This window comes from Rattus norvegicus, chromosome 4, assembly GCF_021556685.1.
Source record: "Rattus norvegicus strain SHRSP/BbbUtx chromosome 4, alternate assembly SHRSP_T2T, whole genome shotgun sequence".
Taxonomy (NCBI): Eukaryota; Metazoa; Chordata; class Mammalia; order Rodentia; family Muridae; genus Rattus; species Rattus norvegicus.
In genome coordinates, this window is record NC_141537.1 from 174,958,690 (window position 1) to 174,974,967 (window position 16,278).

The window sequence follows — 16,278 nt, forward strand, 5'->3', positions numbered from 1 at the left end:
GCAAAGAGGAAGTGGGTAAAGCTGTCAACCTTCAAAGTCTGTTCCTAGGGATACACTTCCTTCTGTGCAGCTCCACACCTTAAACGTCCCCTAACCTTCCCAAACGGTGCCACCAACTGGGGACTATGTACGGGGGACTTTCTCACTCAAAGCAACACATGTAGCTTCATTAGAAGCTGCCCAGCTGGTCTCAAAGTGAGTGTCCCATATGATGGGGTGGGAGAGTTCTGGGTTTCTACTCCTCCTCAAAATTTGCTGTGGGAATCTTATTTTAAGGAGGGCTAATTAGTTTTAATTTGCATTCCCCTGATGGCCAATGATATTCCGTTGATATTTTCAAGTGCTTATTGTTCATGCACACATTTTCTCTTGGGAAATGACTATCCAAATATGTGCCTCATTTTTCTTATTACTGCTGAGTTGTATATGGTCTAGTTCATGTATTACATAACCCATGCACATGTATACTAATATATTACATATGTAATACAGTATCTAAAATCCTTGATCGTATTGTGAATATTTATAATGTCTTAGTTACCTCTCTGTTGCTGTGGAGAGACATCATGAACAAGACACTTATAGAAGAAAGGGTTTAATCGGGACTTACCACAGGGTTAATACACAACCATCGTGTTAAGGAGCATGGCAGCAAGCAAGCAAGCAACGGAGCATTGGCTCAGAGCTACACTCATGAGGCACAGCCACAAGTCAGAGAAAGCGAACTAGCTGCAAATGATAGGGGCTTTTAAAACATCACAGTCCACTCCCAGGGACACCTCTAGCAAGGCCACACCTTCCAATCCTTCTCAAACAGTTCTACCAACTAGGGACCAAGTACTAAAATATATGAGCCAATAGGATCCATTCTTATTCAAACCACAGCATATAGCTATAGATTTGGTTATATGAGGGGTGTGTGTGTGTGTGTGTGTGTGTGTGTGTGTGTGTGTGTGTAACATTTTCAGAGGGCTATAACATTGAAAATAAACCAATCCATTTTTTTCTGTACTATATTCATAAGGATTTTCAACAGTAAACATTATTCTTTTGGAAATGCTCAAAGTCTTGCTATCAACCCATGGAGGCACTGAATTCATAAACCTCCTGTCTTCATTTCAAGAGAGCAATGACTACAGACATGCATCACAAAGCTTGTCCTTACTCACTCTCACCTTCCAACATGATCCTCTTTCCCCAGGATGACTCACAAGTCTCCCTTGAGATTGACACTAAGGTTCTGGTAGAGGCTCTGTTCTACTGTGAATACTCTGTATCCATCACAACAGCCAGAGCCTCTTCTGTATCCAAAACTCACAATGGAGAAACTTCTTTTTGCTGGCCAGAAGGAAGCTGCTTCAAAACTCTTTCAGAAACAGAACGACTTCTCCCTGTAGCAACCAACCAGCCACTTAACCTATCCTGGCCACCACTTCTCACTCTAAAGTCAGGCTCACTGAGGTCGAGAGATATCGTTCTGACACTTTCATAACTGAAGGTTCTGAACCAGCACAAACGGAAAGAAAAGCTCAGCATTGAGACCCTTTAACTTGCATGTCACCCAGATTGGTGAAAAACCAGGGAGAAGTCTAAGCTTGGGCTCATCTCCAGTGACAGACCCTGAAGGCCAAATGCATTTGGACTCACTGCCCCCTGCAACAAGGGAGATGCACACACAGAATCAGGGCATTACTACAGAGCAGCAGTTCCCAACCTGTGGGTCACAACCCCTTTGTGGGGGTCAAAGGATCCTTCATGGGGGTCACATATCATATATTCACATATCAGATATTTACATTATGATTCATAACAGCAGCAAAATGAGTTCTGAAGTAGTAACAAAACTTTTATGGTTGGGGGTCACCACAACATGAGGAACTAACTGTATTAAAGGGTTACAGCATCAGGAAGGTTGAGAACCACTGCTGTAAAACGATTATAAAGGGTATCTACTGAATTTTGGCTTGCGTTAGATGATTTAATTCAAAGAAGTAAACGGCTCCTCTGAATTCGACGTTGTTAGGAATAGGGACTGAGAGAGCTGAAGAGGTGGTCCAGTCAGTAAGGTGCCTGCTCTACAAGAATGAGGATTCAATTCTGGAGTTGCACCGGCATTAAAAAGAAAAATTCAAATGTGGCAGCATGCATCTGTAATCCAAGCACTAAAGGGGAAGAAATGGGAGGGCGGCTCTCTGGCCAGCCAGTCCAGCTGATTGGTGAGCTCTAGGTTCCAATCTCAATAAATAAGAAAGGATGGAGGAAGGCACCTTATATCAACCTCTGGCCTCCACACACACAAGTGTGTGCAGTGTGTGTAATTTAAAAAGCATGCTTGCTCTTTGAGAGCTCTTTCTGCGCTCCAGCCTAGGGTCTGTGACCCGCAGCTGCCCGCCTCACTCAGCTCCGCCAATTGCCAGCTGATGATGCTTTTCCCATCAACGCTGAGAGCTGCGGCCGCTCTCCGCCAGCCAACCACCTCTCAGCTAGCTCCGCCGAGCCGCCAACGACTGTGCCCTTTCTCTGCCTACCTTATTGTGGATGTAAAACAGCAGACAGTTCTAGCCCTTTAAAACCAACACGATAACACGACTGCTAGGCACAGAATCTATTTCCCTAAAGGCATCAGCTATCGTATATCAGAATCACGCCGCCGGTGGTGGGGGCCGCCACCGGTTCTAGATGCCCCCGGCCCATACATGTCATTTGTGCTATTCTCCCCACAAGCCAGGCTGAAAATTCCGCTCCATCTCGTCCCCTCCTCTTCATCCTGAGAACCAGAAATCCCACCTTTTTTCTTTCACCCAGCAATTGGACACACACACACACACACACACACACACACACCACACCAAAAAGAAATTTAAAAAAAAAGAATAAGGAGTCATGATTGCAAATCCATCTTATATATAAAGAGATATAAACCGAAGCTAAAACTATAGCTGGTAATGTGTCAACAACCTCTCACGCTTTTCAGAATGAGAGAGTATTGGACACTTGAGTGTTTAATCAATATCCACGCTCTGACACACAATGATCATAGACCTGGTCCATCACAGTAGAATGGATAAGTCTGGAGTTGACCGTTATGTTCTGCAAGGAAATCCCAACCCCAACAGCAAATTCCAGATCAGTTTCTAGCCATGCCTATGCCCAGCTAGCTCATGGGACAAAACCTGTACCTAGCTGTCATTTGCACCAGTTGTAAGCAAGCAAAAGCAGGAAATATAACCTAATCAGAGCAAGCACGCACAGCTTCCCCAAGGATCTGACATTTTAACTAAGAGTCTGAAATGCAAAGGTCTTTTTTCACCACGGCCCCAGGAGTTCATTTAGCCTTTTTGTGCTTTCTTCTCATCATGATACTATTATTCTTACAAATGAATTATGCTTAAGAAGCAAGAGTCAAGGCTGACTTCCCACACTATTCCCAACCTTCCTGAGATGTGAGGACATCCCACGGCTGTGCAGCTTCTGCGGGTAACATCAGATATAAATTCATGGGAGAATATAATTTTTAAAAAAAACAGCTTAAAGAGTACATCATAAATGGTGCATATTTTTAAAATGAAATCAAAATGTTTAAAGGCTGCACAAAATTATAGGATAAGGAAATTTTTAAAAATTAATATTTCTCCAAAAATTATATGTACAGTAGAATTAATAGACAAGGAAGGGATAAGTCAGTCATTAAAGTGATTGCTTTGCAAGTCTGAGGAACTGAGTTCAATCCTCAATATCCACATAAAAACACACAGCTCTAGTACAATATTGTCTCACACACACATACACACACACATATACACACACATATACACACACAAACACACACACACAAACACACACATACAAACACACACACAGACACACACACAGACACACACATACACACACAAACACACACATATACACACAAACACACACACATATATACACACACACTCACACACAGACACACACATATACACACAAACACACACACATATATACACACAAACACACACACTCACACAGACACACACACATATACACACAAACACACACATATATACACACAAACACAGACAAACACACACACTCACACACACAGACACACACACATACACACACAGACACACACAGACACACAAACACACACAGAGACACACACACACAGACACACATATACACACACAAACAAACACACACACACAGACACACATACACAAACATACACACACATGCACACACAAACATACACACAGACACACACACAGACACACACACATGTACACACACACAGATACACACACATGTACACACACACACATACACGCTTGTAACCCTAGCCCTAGGCATAGGGAGAACAGTCAATCCTTGGGGCCTGCTGGCTAGTGAGCCATGATTTGAGTGAGAGACAGACCCTCAAAAACTTAGGTGGACAATCATTAGAAACAATACGGGACACCTATGACCTCCCCGGGCACATACAAACATGTGTGCACATAAGCACATACAAGTGCCGCTTTATGGACACAAATTTCATAAAAAAAATCATTTTCAAAGTCTAAGTCAGTGCATGATCTTAATTGGTTCCTATGGGAAAGGTGAGAAGAGAAAACATGTCTATCTCAAAGTCTAACGAAGCAAATGAGAAAGAAAAGTTTGCCCCGCTGCAGATAGCATTCGCTTGTAAGGCTCTCATGAAGAAAGCCTTTAAAAGTCTGAGCAATTCCAGATCGTCAAACGACTCCGGGATTAAAGGTTAGAGCCTTGGGTCAGTGTGTGCGCACACCCCAAGCCCTGCCACTGGGTTTGCAATAGAGAATTCAGCGAGATCTACCCACTGTCTGCTAAATGGAAGCTGTGTGGTCCTCTTAAGAGCCTCTGACTCCAGGATGGAGAGATGGCTCAGAGGTTAAGAGCACTGTCTGCTCTTCTAGAGGTCCTGAGTTGATTCCCAGCAACTGCGTAGTGGCTCACAACCATCTGTAATGAGATCTGGTCCCCTCTTCTGGTCTTCAGGCATACATGCAGGCAGATGCTATATACATGATAAATAAATAAATCTTTTAAAGAAAAAAAGAAGGAAACTGAACTCTGTGGGAAGCAGATTTTTGACAGTCAGTCCTACAGCCCTTAGGAGTGTGTAAATACCACACCTTCGACACCCTACTGCAATACCATACTGCTGGTTCCTTATGCATGAACGTACCGATTCCCAGGAGTATTTACATTTTCAATCACAACATTTTTATTGCTTATTTGGGAATTTTTATGTGATAAAGCCCTGATCACACCCACTGCCCAGTCCTCCTGGGTCTGCCTTCCCCCTTGAGACACCCCCAAAAAGGAGAAAAGAAGAAAGAAATACAAACCACAACAAAGTCAGATTTGCATTGCCCGTATACCCACGGGAGCATAGCCAAACTTCCAGTGGCCAGCAGCCCCTTGGAAAAAGGCCAGTCCTTCCTTCCCCGCCTGCACCCCTGCCAGCAGCCATCCACTGTGGAGAGCTGCACTTGACATCCTCATCACAGGTCTTTAAGAGTTTTCTTCCCGTGTAGGCTGCTCTTTGGATGGAGAGGTATGGTATGGGGTAGAGTGTGTCACAGGAACCTTCTATGATGCTCTTTCTCAACTGTGAATCTGCGAACATCAACATCACTGACAAAACAGTTTCCTTGCCTTTTACACACAGCACAGACCCGCACTTTTAATATTTGGCATTCAAAGCGATATTTGGTGAAACGTGGTCAGAAGGGTTGCCTTTTCTGGTCATCAAAGGATAATAAAATTGAGATAAATCTTAAATAAAAAAAATATTTCTTGGTTCTTAGCTATGTCTGAAGTTGGATTCAGTATCAGCAAATTTCTACTGGGGGTGCTAATTTGCCAGATAACCTGAGTGTGTCCACTAAACACAGGTACCAGCATGGTGGGACAATCATTTCTGATTTTTTTTTTAAAGAATAATTAACAAGGAACCATATTCTCTACCACTTTTAGCCAAGTTAAGTCTCAGTGCAGGTGAAAAAAAAAATGAGGACTCTCATCTCTGACCAAGAGACAATACAGTCTTAAAAGTGCATTAAGGACAGATTCAAAAATACTGCAAATTAATTCAAGACCCAAGCATGTAAGCCCACATAATAGATTTCTTTTACAGAAATGGAGTCTGACTATAGCGGGAATGCAAATCAATTTCATACACACTTATAAAAATGTCTGTATAATTACAGGGTACCAAATCAAGCACATGGCATCTAAGAAATGGATTGAGAATTCAGGGGCTAATTGCTCTCTAGGATATAAGAGGGCACAAAGGGCCTGGCAATCTAATTCCTTCCCACTGCAATAGGCGGTGGTGGGTGTCAGGAAGTTAAAACACTTCGATTTCACATCTTCTGGGCTGCTAAATATTTGCCAACATGTCTTATGTGATCAGGCATACTTTTTTAAAGCCGTAAATTTTACTCATTAAAAATGGTACAAGCAATTGGAAACGCAGCTCTGGAAGCAGAAGTATAGGAGAAACCAGCAGCAGTCCGGGAAATGCACACTGTGCGCCTGCCCAGGGACCAGCATGGCGAGCATCCAGCCAACAGCGCACCTTGCACCCAGGGAACCGCATGCTGTGCGCATCCTCTGATGGTTTTATTCGGCCCCTCCCCTTTCTGTTTTGCCCATTAGAAAGTGAAAAGCATAGACATTTCAAACTTAATGAGTCTTTATTTTACGGTCAACAAAAGAGGGCGTGCCAACATTCCTTTGGACTGTTTACTGTGAGGTGTAACTAACGCTTCCGTTACACGTTGTCACTCTCTGTAGTACCAAACGTAAATAAACAGAGAGGAAGGTTCAAGGTTCGCACCGGATTTGGAAAACAGAGGAACGCGACGATAACCTGCAGAAAGAGGAACTGTGCCAACTTGGAAATAACGCATTAAGAGTAATGGCCTCCCCATTGCCGCTGAGGAAGGTGTGTCTCTGAGTAAGCGTCTTAACGCAGTTATCGCTGTGAGACAGAGGTATAATTATGCCAATGTAGTATGTTACTTTTCCATAAAATGGAGCATTCCTAGTTTCTGTTCGAACTTCCAAAATCCTGTGTGTCCCAGTGGTGAGCCCACACCTCACATGTCTCCTCTCCCCAAGGACATAATGACCCAAAGTTAGTCATCACCCTGCTGCTTCAAAGAGACCCTGACTACTGCTTCCTGGTGATAGAAACCTGGGCACCTTGCAACAAAGTTATTTATAGCACTAAATAAACCACTCCGGGCAGGCGACTGTGCACCATTCTTCCAGCCCCGAAAATGATCCAAAAAGGTTCGGCTCCCAGGATCCCAGTTTGTCCTCAGAAAGAATGAGCCAATGTTTCCCCTCTGTCTTATCCCTGCCCTTCATATCTTCTTGTCACCATGACTACCTTTCATTGAAAAGGAAGAATTAGGATCCTGGCAAAGAGGAACATATGTCAAGTTTCCCTAGCAGCCCAGCATACCTCATCCCCAAATCACTTTCCACAGGAAGAACCTGTCTCTGCTGTCCAACAGAAGAAAATCCATGGGTCCACCCAAAGCTTCATATCCCGCAGGTGTAGATGAAATGACAGAGGAATTTGGTATAATCCAAGTGTGGCTTTGATACATGTTATTAAAAATCATCTTACATTTGCGAACGTTACCTTTGTTCATGCAAAGAACGGGTAAAGTGTACTGCCCAAGTAATTCATTTCCCGATAGGAAGCCTTGAGTTTCAACAACGAAACGTATCAGTGCCAATTCTGGCACTTGAATAAGAAATGTGAATGTTTCATTCCACCTTGGACTAAAAGCTGAAACATAAAGAAACGGATACAAGAATATCACAGATGCTTTCTCTAAGGGGGAAAAAAAGCAAATAATAAGAGGTCTCCACAATTTTTCTGTCTAACGGTTGGGCATGAACAATGCTAATTTGTACTTTAGAGCACTTGAACATCTAATGTAGTCAGCGAGCAGAAGATGTCGTGACAGCAGTGACCCTGGCTTTTGAAAACTACATAGGAACTACAACCCTGACAGGGTTAACAGGCAAGGGAACCACAACTGGAAGAGGCCACATTGCTCCTAGCATTCCACACAGCAAATTGCAAAGCGGGGATGCCAGCCTGGAGAATGTGACCTCGAAGCAGACAACGGCGTCTTTGTGTAACATGACTGAGTTAAGGCAGTCCCTTCACGGCAAAATGGAGACATGGCGAACTGAGAACTGGCCTCTTTCCGTGCCGGGTTATTACAGAAAGAACTTTGCCTTGTTTTTCACTAGTGATGATTTCAAAGTCCCAAGTTGATAAACAATTCGGGGCTCCAGTGAAATAAATCTTCCCAGTCAACCCACCCCTTGCCACAGCAAGGAATCCAGATTGTTTGCAGCTTGATCTAAATGATCTAAAACCTTGAGTCAACGGACTTAAGATAATCACAATCAGATCAAGTCTCAGATCCAATGGTTGGGAGAAAAATTACACACGTCCAGGTACAAAGAAAATCCTTTCCATGTCTGTAGTTTTCATCATTTTTAGCATTTCTGATAGGTTTTTGAATAATTATATTGATACCTATGATTTCTATAGTGCTCCTGAAGTCACTAGATCATTTTACCAAGTGGCAGTCCTGAATGTGTCCTTTGCCCATGGAAACAGGGAATTAATTATCATATGCTGGAATAATGACCTTGGCCTGAAAGCAAACATAATTCCATAGGGTACAGGGACAGATTTAGGGTCCATTCTGTAAAGATACTTCTAAGGCTCTATAGAAAGTCCATACATAAAGTCATTGTTTTTCCTCAAACACCACTATCCCACCTACCCGGCCTGCCTCCCTCCCTTCCTCTGTATCTAATCTCTGTGTCTTTCTCATACACATGTGCACACATCTACATCTGGGCAAAAGAAACTTATTATTTTTATAGAAGTATCCAGGACATGAAGTTTGGTTGGTGACTGTACTTCCCATGTCCCAACAAACAGATGAGTTACCTATACCTTATCCAAACATGGTCCTTCCTTCACAGACATCCTCGTCTCTAATTCCACTACCATCATCACCATAGCCATCCCCCAAAGTCTGACAGTCCATCCTGTCATCCACCCTAGACCGTTACTCCCACAGGGTGATGCGCATGAACACCATCTATTCATTTCTGCCAGCCACCATCTTCCTTACGACATGCCTTCTATGTCTTTTAAGCGTTGGGTTCCTATCCTGACACTGTTCCTGTTTCTCATTTCCCACCTTACCTACAGAAACATTCTCCTGAGAGCTCAGTGCCTTATTCCGCTGTAGATGGCTTAATTTTATCCATTCCCCATAGAGACCTCCCTAAGAGCAAGCAGGGCTTTCAGAGATGCCCAGGAGCATCTATAACGTGCACACTTTCTCACTTGCTAGTCTTTGTTGAGCATCCTGTATGCTGCCCGGTCTTCATGACTGAGAGTCACGTTATTCTTTCTCCCTTTAGTACCCTTGTCTCCAACTGTGGGAAAATAAATCTGTATTTTTTTTCCTATGACTGTCTTCTGTGGGCCCCTTGACCACGGGATTTTGTTTTCTCCCTCAGACCTAATCATATCTCATCATAATAGTTTTCTTCTTTCGTGTCATTTTTTGCTCTAAGCTGTAGAGTGTCTCTAGTAAAGTTAAGATGTACATAAACACATATCTACTAAACAGATTTTTTTTTAAGTTTCTGATGCTTGCCGAATCATGGGGCTTTGGCCAAGCAAGATGTCAAGACTGAAGAACCAAACTGAATTTCCTCAGAGACGTTCGCAGAAAACCCAGTGCTAAAACCAACATTCTGCGGTTGTATTATTATGAAGGGCACACTGAATGAGCTATTCTTAAGTTAATTTAAGAATGTTTTCTGAAGAAGAAAATACATTTTTTCCCCACTAAGAAGTAAAAAAGCTCACCATTGTTCTTAACGGCACGACTCTGCTGCTTCATGTGGTCGTTTGGGACACCGTAGACTTCTATGATCACTATTATGTCAGATGTATTTGAGGGCACGTTAACAGGCAACTGGATCCCACTGATGAGCTGTGCAAACATGTGTAGGACTTAGCTAAGTAGGAAAATACATCTCTACTTGACCTTAATCAAATCGCATATCCCCAAAAGACAAAGGCTCTAAATTATTGGCTACAAAGACTGAAGCTGGGAATTTTAAATTTTAACCCCTTTTCTGTCCAATATCACTAGATAATGAACAAGAACCTGTCTGCAATATTGTTTACTCAAGTGCATTCATAATGGAATCCACAATGCCCAAGGTTTATGATTCATTCGTACGCATTTTTATCTTAAAAACACTCTCTCATCATTTTACTAGTTCAGTATGATGTTTTCCCAAATATGAAATGTTGCACCACATAACATTTCTTTAAAAATTTATATTTTAATCAGTTATAAAATCTGACATTGTCCACTGTTAACTACATTGCCATATCAAGGAAACAGAACTCAGTAAGATCAACTATCTCACATGCGTGTTCGGTACAGGGATCAGAAACATACTTTTAAAAGTTACCAGTTATATTTTTATTTAGCCTAACTATTGAATCAAGATTGTGTTTTGATTTTAAGGACAAGGTAAGCATAGAACATTTGAAATATGTTGATTTTAGATGAGAAATAAAAGTCAAGAAGCTAGGACCCTAGCCCTGGATAACAGCTGCTCGTTACTATGCCTACCACCAGCCTCCTGACCACACATCCAGCTTCTTAAGACCTCCCATACCCAGCCATCAGTTGACCGGAGCTATCTCAAGGTAGAACAGCTAGACTTGGAGAGCCACACAGAAGGTAGTAGAGGAGAGGGCCAGATGCCTGCTGACCCTTGTGGGGAGGGGGTCTCTGTTCACACAGACACTACCAAACTTTCAGAAGACCAGAGATAGAGCTCACAGCCCCCAAAACAAGTTCCATAAAAGAAAACAGTGGATCAACCCTCTTACAGTTTAATCCTGCTCCAAACGGTGTACATGTCTACACTGAAGGAAAAGTATAAGCAGGAAAAAAAAAAAACAGCAGACTTACAGAATGATCCACTTAAGTCCAGAACAGAAATAAAGTGACATGAAAAAACAGGACAACATGCCCTGCCCCAAAATTACTAATCCCATAGTAATGAATCCCAGTGAAAACCCAGGAAGACCCTCCAGGCAGAGTTCAAAAGAGCGATCATAACTATGTTCAAACTTCTCAAAGAAGGACAAAAGCATTCACTTGGCTAAGTGAAATGCTGAAGTTAATCAAAGGCTTAAAAATTTGGTTCAATAAAGAGAATAGAAAAGTACAAATCTAGAAATGAAAACAACAATAAACCAAATAAAAAATAATAAAAACCCTCATAGGAAAAGCCTCACCAATAGAATGGGTCTGGTGCAAACAATGAGTCAGGGCTGGAAGACAAAGCAGGGGAATCTGTCACCCAGCAATGGTGAAGAAAAATGTAAAATGCATATGCTAACAAAACACGGGACCTTTGGGGACAGAATATACCATGAAAAGACATAAATTTTTAATATAGACCTAAAAGAAGAGGAAAACCATAGAAAAATCAAGAATAATAAAATCAGAGAAAATTGCCCAAATCTAGAGAAAGAGGTGCCCATCCAGGTACCTACAACACCAAACAAACAAGACCAAATCATCACCACCACCACCACCACCACCATCATCATCATCATCATCATCATCATCATCATCATCATCATCATCACCACCACCATCATCATCATCATCATCATCACCATCACCATCACCATCACCATCACCACCACCACCATCATCATCTCCCCATGATATATTATAGCTAAAAATTTAAAACAGAAAATAAAGAAAAGACATTAAAAGTTGTAAGAGAGAAAGGTCAGGTCACTTGTGAAGCCAGTGCCATAAGAATTTTAAAAAAAGGGGGGGTTTCAACAGGACATTTTAAAGCCAGACAGACTGGGGAAAGTGTGTTCCAATATCTGAAAGATCACAACTGCCAACCCAGACTGTTATACCCTAAAAAACCTATCCATTCAAATGAAGGAGAAATAAAATCCCTTCCTGATAAAACTAGACTAAATGGATTTGTGACCACTAAGTAGACTCTACAGAGGGAGGATACAAGGAGAAATACTTAATTCTGAAGAGAACAGTAAACAAACCAAGAGATCACGGGGAATGAGTAAATACAGCCAAGATAGTTAATCGAAAGAAGTCTAAGAGAACACTACAAAATCAACAAAATGACAGACATTGATACACATCTTTCAATAATATAGTTCCTGACACTAAAAGACACATTCTAACAGAACGAATGAGAAAATGGGACCCATCCATCTATTTTCCTGTCTCCAATAAACTCACTTTGTCAAAAACAATAAAACACTCTTATCGGATAGGAAGGGGTAGTCCAAACAAACAGTACTAGGAAATAAGCAGCCAGAGCTATAGATATTCTAATATTTGACAATAAGTTTCCAATCAAAACCAGTTAATCAGAGATTCCAAGGAAGGTCCCTTCATATTCATTAGAAGAACAATCCACCAGGAAGGCCGTACAAATCTAGACACATATATTCCAAACACAGGTTTATCCAACCTCATTGAAAACATACTACTATATTCAAAAACACAGGTTAAACCCAACACACTGTTTGTGAATAAATTTAATTCCAATTTTCACCAATAAACAGGTTATTGTGGCAAAGCCTAACGGGAAAACTCTTCACATCGTAGAGCAAATAGAATTAACACACCGACAGGCTACTGTACCCAAACACCAAAGAATACACATCCTTCTCGGTAGCCCACAGAACTGTCTCCAAAATTATCATATATAAGAACTTAATTCTCAACAAATATGAGAAAATTAAAATATCCTGCATGCTCTCAGACCTTAATGTAAGCGCCTATCTGACCTGAATCTGTTAAAGAAGAAAGTTAGGGATACGCTTCAACCCATAGGCACAAAAATGGCTGTCTGAAGAGGATTCTGACAACACAGACTTCAAGACACACAACTGATGAGGGAGAACTCATGAAACCAAAAGGCTCCCACATAGCAAAGGGCATCATCATTAAACTGAAGAGACAGCCAGCAGAGGAGAACAAAACATCTGTATCAGCATTATATCTGACCAAGAGTTATTATCTATAAAGAACTAAAAAAACAAACAAATTAATAAAAAGCAATTAAACATCACAAAAAAAAAAAACCAAACCAACAACCAATCAAAAAATGTGCCATGGAACTAAACAGAGAGAATTACATGATATGTGTGTAATAAGTTCTCAAACAATAAAGAAGTGATAAACCTAAAGATGCAGTTATAAAAATTGAACCACATTTTCAATCACTCTATGATGATTTTTTTTTTTTGTAAATAGCTTATATGAAAAAGAATGAGAAAAAGAGAGGCACAGAATAGAGAATAGGAGGAAAGGGAGGAGAAAACCTACTGGTGTGTGACTTCTTCTGTCCTAAATCCACACATTATGACATTGCTATACACTAAGGTAACTGAAAATACTTCGTGACCTGTATTCAAGAGGCATAAATCATTCAGCGTAGTTAGATATCTGAGGGTTTAGAAAGAAGACTGCTTGTAGGTATTCACAACACTACTCCCAGATATGGCAAGTGCACTTGGCAGCTGATTGGCAGCTATGTGGAAAAAGGGCGTGACTAAAATGGGACTGGTTCAACTTTGCAAACCCTGTGCCTAAGGAGAGAAAAAGAGAGGAAAGCAACGGAAAGGAAAAAGACAAATTACTTAGGCCAAAAGCCGCAGTCTAAAGTTAACAGAATAAACTGGAGATGTCGACTGTCTCCATCAAGGACTCAAGGAAGCTTAGAGTAAATCCAGGCCTTCAGGGTTTCCAAGTTGTGCTCCCAGACCCTGTGAGATCAAAGGAGTCAACCACATAGCGCTTTAAAATAACCATGAGGGGAGGACTTACTCTTAGCTGTGGTGGCTGCTTCCAAGGGGACTCACTAACCTGTCTGTCTGAGACTAAGCCACTTAACACCTCAAAGTGAGATCCTCCCAGTATAAGCCTGGAGGAGGAGCCCAGAACAGGCATAAGCATCTGTGTGCACAAACTACCCTGAAAATTCATTTCCTCTGAGACAGCACAGATGCCTCCTCTGCTATTCTCGGCAGGCAACAGATGTCACTCATCCCATCAACGTCCCTATATGAAGCATATGTTTTATGGCAGACCCTGTCAACGAGGCTTGAACAAAGCGCAGCTCTTATCTTAAAGAATTCTCAGAGAGCTGGGGAACAAAGACAAGAGAATGAGTACACTGCAGTGTGCTACATGCTAGGGCGCGTGCTTGCATAGGCTGCAATGAAAGGAAACTGTAAAAAGGAGCACAACCAAGAAAAAAATGCTTGAAGTAAGGATTTTTAAGTCTTGAGTCGGTCAAGTTGTGGCATCTAAATTTAATTCCAGCACTCGGGAGGCAGCAACAGGTAGATCTCTGAGTTCAAGGCCAGTCTGCTGGCTACATAGACAGTTCCAAGGCAGCTATGGTTGCACAGTTAGACCTTGTCTAAAAGATGGGTGTGTGGAGACAAACATAGAGACAGAGACAGACAGAAAAAGGAGAGAGGAGGAGGAGAGGGAGAGAGGGGGAGGGAGAGAGAGAGAGAGAGAGAGAGAGAGAGAGAGAGAGAGAGAGAGAGAGAATGAATGAATCCTGGTCATGGTTATAGAATAAGTTAAGGCTGGATATAGTGAGACATTGGTACAGAAACAAAAGCTAAGCCTTGACTGGGAAAGTAACCAGTAAACAGAAATGAATGTTAAGTACAAACAAAATCATCATAATAATAAAACCTCTCCGACTTAAAGGAAGAAGGACTAAGAAGACCGAAACAGGCTGTTTTCCTTTAGTTTCTGTTATTTTCATAAACTGCCCTGACAAAAGGTAACTTAAAAGGAGAAATGATTGTTCAGCTTACAGTCCATCATTGTGGGGAGGTCAAGGCAGAAAGCTGAAACAAGCAGTCACATCCACTGTCAAGAGCAAAGAGAATCAATGCATGCAACCCTGCTGCTTGGCTTACCTTCTCTTATACAACCCAAGCCTAGGGAATGATGCTGCCCACTTTCAGGTTGGGTCTTCCCAGACCATTTAACTCAAAAGAACATATCTTACTTGGGGCTGCAGAGATGGGTCAGTGGAAGAGCGCTCAGTACTCTTCCAGAAAAAGAGTTTGACTTTCAGTACTCTCTTAGCAGCTTACATCCTTCTTTCACTCCACCTCCAAAGAATCCAACACCCTCTTCTGGCCTCCATGGGCACCAAGCATGCATAAAATGCATAGACATGTACATAGGCCAAACACTCATTCACATAAGATACTGAAATAAAATTTTAAAAAGAAATTAAAGTCAAGCTCAGAGACCAATCTAATCCAAACAATCTCTCACTGAAGACTCTCTTCCTAGATGATTCTAGACTAGGTAAAGTTGACAAAATCTGACCAAAAAAGAAAATGCATTGTATGTACTCACTAATAAGTGGATATTAGCCAAAAATATACAGAATATCCAGGATACAATGCACAGAACTCAAGAAGATTAACAATTCGAAGGACCCAAGTGAGGATGCCTCAATCCAACTTGGGAGGGAGAAGAAGACAATCAAAGGGGATAGAGAGGGGGACCTGGGTGAGAAAGGAGATGGGGGAAGAGAAGAACATGATCAGGTATTAGGGGGAGGATAGATGCCCTGAGGGCCAGCAGAAAGAATGGAAACGGGCAACCTTGAGAGGTGGGAGGTGAGGAGACTCTTGAATATACCAGAGACCTGGGAGGTGAGAGTCCCTTAGGACTCAAAGGAAGAGACCTTAGATGAAATGCCCAACAGTGAAGAGAAAGAATTTGTAGAGTCCACCTCCAGTAGTAAGATAGGGAATCAAGTGGAGGGATAGGGTTGCAATCCCACAGTCAAAAACACTGACCCAGAATTGTTGCTGTCTGAAAGAACTACAGGGTCAAAATTGGAGAAGAGCGTGAGAGAAAGAGGGTCCAGTGACAGGTCCAAATCGGGATCTGGCTCAAAGGGAGACTCCAAGGCCTGAAACTATTACTGATGCTATGTTGTGCTTATAGATGGAAGCCTAGCATGACTGCCCTCTGAAAGCCCAGCAAGCAGCTGAAAGAGTCAGATGCAGATGTTTACACCCAACTAATGGACATAAACTGGTGACCCTTGATTGAATTAGGGAAAGGCTGGAAG

General features: G+C 41.9%; 1 protein-coding gene across 7 annotated transcripts in view; it reads right to left on the reverse strand.

Moving 5' to 3' along the window:
• Positions 1-6,684: 6,684 nt before the first annotated feature.
• The window catches only part of Plcz1 (phospholipase C, zeta 1), a 56,063-nt gene continuing 46,469 nt past the window's right edge, over positions 6,685-16,278 (reverse strand). For 6 of the 7 annotated variants that reach the window (XR_015685726.1, XR_015685727.1, XM_087658516.1 and 3 more), the window contains 3 exons: positions 9,941-10,067; positions 7,667-7,816; positions 6,685-6,883 (listed from right to left, as the gene is read on the reverse strand). Coding sequence is in view for 5 of the 7 variants with exons in the window: in XM_087658516.1 (XP_087514642.1) it covers positions 6,795-6,883; positions 7,667-7,816; positions 9,941-10,067 (366 nt within the window). In the remaining 2 variants the exon portion in view is untranslated. The remainder of the gene's footprint in view (positions 6,884-7,666; positions 7,817-9,940; positions 10,068-16,278) is intronic. The other variant, NM_001012234.2, reaches the window with a different exon arrangement.